Source organism: Eurypyga helias, unplaced genomic scaffold (genome assembly GCF_000690775.1).
Source record: "Eurypyga helias isolate BGI_N326 unplaced genomic scaffold, ASM69077v1 scaffold9762, whole genome shotgun sequence".
Taxonomy (NCBI): Eukaryota; Metazoa; Chordata; class Aves; order Eurypygiformes; family Eurypygidae; genus Eurypyga; species Eurypyga helias.
This window is the reverse complement of record NW_010236581.1, coordinates 1,420-7,034: the sequence shown is the minus strand read 5'-3', so window position 1 is coordinate 7,034 and position 5,615 is coordinate 1,420. Positions and strand designations below refer to the sequence as shown.

General features: G+C 53.6%; 1 protein-coding gene across 1 annotated transcript; it reads right to left on the bottom strand.

Annotated features, from left to right (window-relative positions):
- Positions 1 to 6: 6 nt before the first annotated feature.
- Positions 7 to 3,571, bottom strand: LOC104506251 (keratin, type II cytoskeletal 5-like; the record flags this gene model as incomplete). Its single annotated transcript, XM_010147141.1, has 7 exons — positions 3,038 to 3,571; positions 2,202 to 2,419; positions 1,149 to 1,209; positions 862 to 957; positions 581 to 745; positions 256 to 381; positions 7 to 44 (listed from the first exon to the last, which is right to left on the bottom strand). Coding segments are annotated over exons 1-7 (1,238 nt in total), but the record flags the coding sequence as incomplete, so codon positions are not given.
- Between the last annotated feature and the right edge of the window lie 2,044 nt (positions 3,572 to 5,615).

The window sequence follows — 5,615 nt, the reverse complement described above, 5'->3', positions numbered from 1 at the left end:
CCGCGCTGCTCGGCGTCCGCAATGGAGCTCTGCAGGGTTTCACACTGGAGGGCAAGACGTGGATGTGGTGAGTGGGGCAGGGGCAGCTGATTGGTGGTGAAGCCATGACCCCAGACCACTTGGGCTCAGCCTTTCACAAATGCCGCAGGTTCCCTCCCAGCTACAATGACTGTTACCAGAGTATTTACTTTTAGGGAAGCTCTGAAAGGTATTACCAAAAGCTCACACCCATTTCTCAAAAAAGGCAACCCCTACCTGTTTCTTCACGTTCTCGATCTCAGCCCGTATCCTCTGGATCACGCGGTTGAGCTCGGAGATCTCGGTCTTTGTGTCCTTAAGGCTGTCTCCATGCTTGCCTGCAGTGGCCTGCAGCTCTTCATACTGGTAGGCAGAAGTGAGAGGAGCACGTTAGGTCTAGCAGGAGTCTCCCCACACGCCAAGGACAGCATGTGCACACTGGCTCCAGCCTGGGTAGATCTGTACAAGCAATATCCCAGGTCTCGGCATGGTCTGAGCCACACCAGTAACTCCTTCACCCCCTCAGCCAACCGTGATCACGAGCAAGGTCTGGAGCACTCGCCTTGCACCGGTACCAGGACTCAGCCTCCACTCTGCTCCTGTTGGCAATCTCCTCGTACTGCGCTTTAACCTCCGCGATGATGCTGTCCAGGTCCAGGTTTCGGTTGTTGTCCATGGAGAGAACCACTGAGGTGTCAGAAACGGTCTTCTGCATCTGTGCCAGCTCCTGTAACCCACACCAGGCCTGGATTCAGCCCTGCCGCGATTCCCCTGCAGTGTCACGACACTTCTCCACCCCACCATCCCTCCCCCACCCGCCCAGAGAGCAGCTGGAGCACTTACTGCTTCGTAAAGGTACTTCAAGAAGTCAATCTCATCTGCCAGAGAATCTAATTTTGCCTGAAGATCCACTTTGGTCATATAGGCCGCATCCACATCCTGCAGGAGCAATGGGAGGTGAAAACCCGCCCCACGCACACGGGTTTACCTAACATTCAAACCGAAGCCCTTTGGTGCACCGTTTCCACAGGCACGTGCATCTAAGACTACGCCTGATGCCAACAAACCCGTGCTGATGGAAGCAAGACATCCTCTGAACAAAGATGTGTTAGGAAAAAAAAGCGCTTTACCTTTTTTAGGAGCACAAAATCGTTCTCCGCAGCTGTCCGTTTGTTTATTTCCTCTTCATACCTGTTGATTGTAAGGAGGTAGATTGAATCTGCTTGTTTTGGCTCTGGCTGCTGCTGGCAACTAGATGTTGTTGGCCTCAGACTAATGAACGCGGCAAAAAATAGACCTGCCATGAGCAAGATTTATGGACAAGCCACGGCACTTTGCCTTTCCAGGTGAGTCCTGGCTCCTGCCATCTCCAACACCTTGCAGAGAGGAATCCGATCTCTGCCGAAACTGAGTCTTCATGGATCTGGCCCCTCCGACTCCTTCCACAAAACCCAAGGACCTTCCGGTCCTCGCTGTGGGCCATCTCCAGCTGCTCACTGGGCAGGTCATCACCAGTGGAGATGATCCCCAAAACAAAGTCAAGTTTCAACCTGCAACCTCAGCAGAGCAAGGGATCTGGTTGGTCCTAATGAGTCCCACCAGACTTCCTCTCCCAACTTTTTCTGTGATTCCTCCAGTGGAAACCTTTCTCCACGCTTTGGACTTGCTTTTCTGACTGGACAAATTGATCTAATCAATAACAGCAGGAAAAGGCAGGGAAAAAAATCCTTTTTTGTTTGTTTGGGGCTTTTTTCCCCATGTCATCTTTCCAAAGAAAGCTCTAACCTTCAAATCATGAAGGATATTATGGGAAGGAATCCATGAGGAAATATGTGAGGAAGTTATGGTAGGATTTAGCAACTGATCTAATTAGTTCATTAAATCATAATGCCATGGATTCTTGACCGAGGAAGACAAACAGCAGAGGATCCTGCTGTCGGGACAAGCATAACTGACAACGAGGCATATTCAGAAATACTTCGTAAAATCACCTCCTGTTGTCAAAACCCAGCTGATGCTGAGGTCCCCAAAGGTCTCCAAAACCTTCTATGCTTTCTAATTGTTGAAACAAGTGACATATTGCCATTTCTTATAATTCCTTGAATTTTCTGGCTGTCCAAAGTGAGTTTTTATCTCTATTTTTTCAGCACCAGACAACCCATGACTCCACTAGAACAACTTACTTGGTCTTGAAGTCTTCCACCATATCATGGAAGCTCTTCAGCTCCAGCTCCAGCTGATGCTTCTCACTCGAGAGGCAGTCCAGCTGCTTCCTCAGCCCGCTGATGTAAGTCTCAAACAAGGGGTCGAGGCTCCTGCCGACTGTCCCCGTGCCACCCTGCTCCTGCAGCAGTTTCCACTTGGTCTCCAGAACACGGTTCTGTTGCTCCAGGAACCGAACCTAAACGATTGCAGGGGTGGGTGGAAAAAGAGTCAGACTATTCCCAAAACCATCTTTTTATTGTCTTTCTCCCACCTTCTCCATATTTTCTTCCCATTTAGTGATCTTTAACCTTCCTGCCTACTCTCATCTCCAGTTTGCAACAACTCCAGGGTCCCACCGGACATGTGGGACCACAGCTCTACGGAGAGTGGGCCAAGGTGTGTCACCTTCCCCCTCCCATCTCACACGCTCTGAACAGGAGAACCACGGTGAACTTCGCAGCTTTGGCATGTTCTCCCTAAAAAACAGGCTGAAACGCCCAAAATCCTTCAGCCCAGAGTGGACAGAGCTGTCAGCAGAAACTCCTCTGAGGATGCTCTGCGTGTAGGTACATGATCCCACCCCTTGCACCGGTATCGTGGTGTTAAGAACCAACGATCCTCTTGCTGGGTTTGTCCATAACCTTGGGAAAGTCACTTCTCCAGCCATCACCTCTGCCTGCAGGGATTCTTTGGGATAGTCCAGAGAGAGCCTGGCTCTTTGGGAATTGTTGGATGGGTATCTCCCCGTAACTGCACCCAGCCCAGCCGTGGTGAGCTCAGCCACCTCCCAGCCCCGGGCTGGAACCCCTCTCACCTTGTCGATGAAGGAAGCAAATTTGTCGTTGAGCTTCTTCATCTCCTCCCGCTCTTGAGTTCGGACCTTCTGGATCTCAGGGTCGATTTCAAGGTTGAGGGGGGCCAGCAGACTCTGGTTGATGGTCACTTCCCTGATGCCACCCGGCGGGCAAGGGGGAAAGCCCTGACCCCCCATCCCGCCATCAAATCCTCCACCAAAGCCACCAAAACCACCACCGAGGCCTCCACCAAAGCAGCCTCCAGCCCCGCCACTGTAGCCGCCACCAAACCCTGCGCCAGCACCGTAGCCAAAGCCTCCTTGGCCACCAGCCCCAAAAACTCTGCAGACACCGCCACCTCCACCGAATCCTCCCAGAGAGGTGCTTTTACTCCCTCCCAAGCTATAGAGGCTCCTGCTGCTGAAGCCACCAGCGTTGCCGGGTCCCCTGCATCCTCCACGGGACACAGAGCTGAACGTGACCTTGTTCCTCCCGCCGAAGCAAGCGGAGCTGGAGCTGAATCCCTTGCCGAGACCGCAGGACTGGCGAGACATGGTGACGGGTCCTCAAGTCAACTCGTGAAGAGAGAAGAGCGGAGCAGTGCAGTGCACAGGAGGAAGTTCAGAGGCAAGAGGAGGTGACTCCTGTGGGTGCGTGGCCAAGTGCCCCTTTTTATGTGCTCAGGGAGTTGGCTGGGTGTCAGGGGAGTGGAGATGTCTCTTTTTTTTTGGTATTCTATTCATTGTTTTAGGGCTTGGAAAGATGCCTTCCTCTCCCTGCCACCACCATGACCTGCCTCAAAACACTCCCTCGAGAGCTCAGAAAAACAAAGCTATTGTTGGAGTTGGAAGCCCAACTCCAAATCAAATTCTCTTTGCTGCAACTGCCAACTCATCACGGGCCTTGCTGAGCCTCTTAGGGCGATGACAAACCGCCACAAACTCCTTGACATGTTACACCCTCAAGGGAGACCCTTGTTTTAGCTAAATCACTCATTTTGAGCCTGATGGCAGGTGCTTGGTTCACTGAATTCCAACAAAAACGTGGTTTCCCAATCACACCCTCACATGCACTCGGGTTCAATCTTCTGCTCAGAGGAGGCTTGACTTGGGTTGTCCAAAACTGTTTCACAACCAGAGAGCATTAGCGCTTGGCAGGGCTATAAAATCAGGTTTATGTCAATAAAGACATAGAAACACTTTTGAGAAGGTTTTAAAGCCCTTTTAGATCGCTCTGACGGGCGCATCGAGCCCGGAGGGACGTGAAGGGGCTTGCAGAGACCAGAATACTTTGGTATTTCTGCCTTGCAGTCCCTTCACCCAACCTCAGCAGGGTCGCGATGCCATCGCCAGCCTGAGGACTCTGCCCCACGCTCGTGACGGGGGCAGGTCCCCATCTCTCCGAGGCTGGGGATTATCCCATTATCCCATTGCCGGGATATTCCCCGTCGCTCTTGCAGGGTCTCCAGCCACGAGCCCCCTGCGCAGCACGTGGCACTTGGCAAAGCCGCTCCTGCATGAACCCATTAGTGAGCTCACATTGTTTAAAAAACCATATGGCTTAATTGCTTAACCACTTTAATTTGTATTTTAATGAGCAGAGGTGTCTGAAGATGCCTTCCAACCCAGGATCCCCATTTATCCCGCCGATGAAGCCGAAAAACTTCCCCCCAAACCGCAAGCTGCCACTGAAGCTGTGACAGTAAAAGTCAACTCTGCAGTTATCCCTTTGATTGGAGAAGTTTGGGGAGCCAGTTCCAGCTCCGAGCCTATTCCCCCCTAGCTTTTTTTTCCTGAAAAGATTCAAATCTGGGTCTGGGTGCCTCTCGGCAGGAAGGGGGGACTTTTCCTCCCAAACCTCATCAGGTTGAACTGCAGCCCGAGGGGGTTTGCGTGGCAGGGAACAGGGAAACTCGTCTCCCCCTTGGCAACAAGCATCCCCCATGCCCTGTTCCCGCCTGGAAACCCTCCCGGCGCACTGGGATCCCCCATTTCCCAGCTCACCGTGGGGACACGGTCAGGGCGAGAAGCGAAAAGGCTTGAACCCGGCTCTGGCCGGGGGGGAGAGGTGGCGGCTGCATCTCCCCAGCCTTACGCAACAGGCAGATCTGCGAGAAACCGAATGAACCTGTTGGAGCCTGGGCGGAGAGCGTAGCTGGCGGGAGTTCCCAGGGTGGCTCCGCCACCGGCTCCCGGCACGGCTCCTGGCTCACTGCCAGCCGGGGCGCTTGCCCAAGAAGCCAGCGGTTGGGCCAGCAAATCACCCTGCTACACCCACGAAGTCCTGCCCCACCGCGGTGGGGTGGGAAAAACCTCCCTGGGACACGTGGGCTGCTTCCAAATTCCGTCCTGCATCCCGAGGCCCAGCATCTGGGATGCTCCAGTGCTTGCCGGGCTGGTGAACGCACCAGGAGCAAAGCTCCAGCGACAGCAAAGCTTTCTGGGGACCCGGCGTTGGCCAACGCTGCGACAGGGTGACCCAGCGGCAACACCAAATTCGTGGGATGAGCATCCTGGGGTGGGAAGAACGCCTTGGAGGTGTCCTTTCTCCCCAAGTCGTGGGGTGGGGGGTCAGACAGAGCCCACAGCACAACCCGGC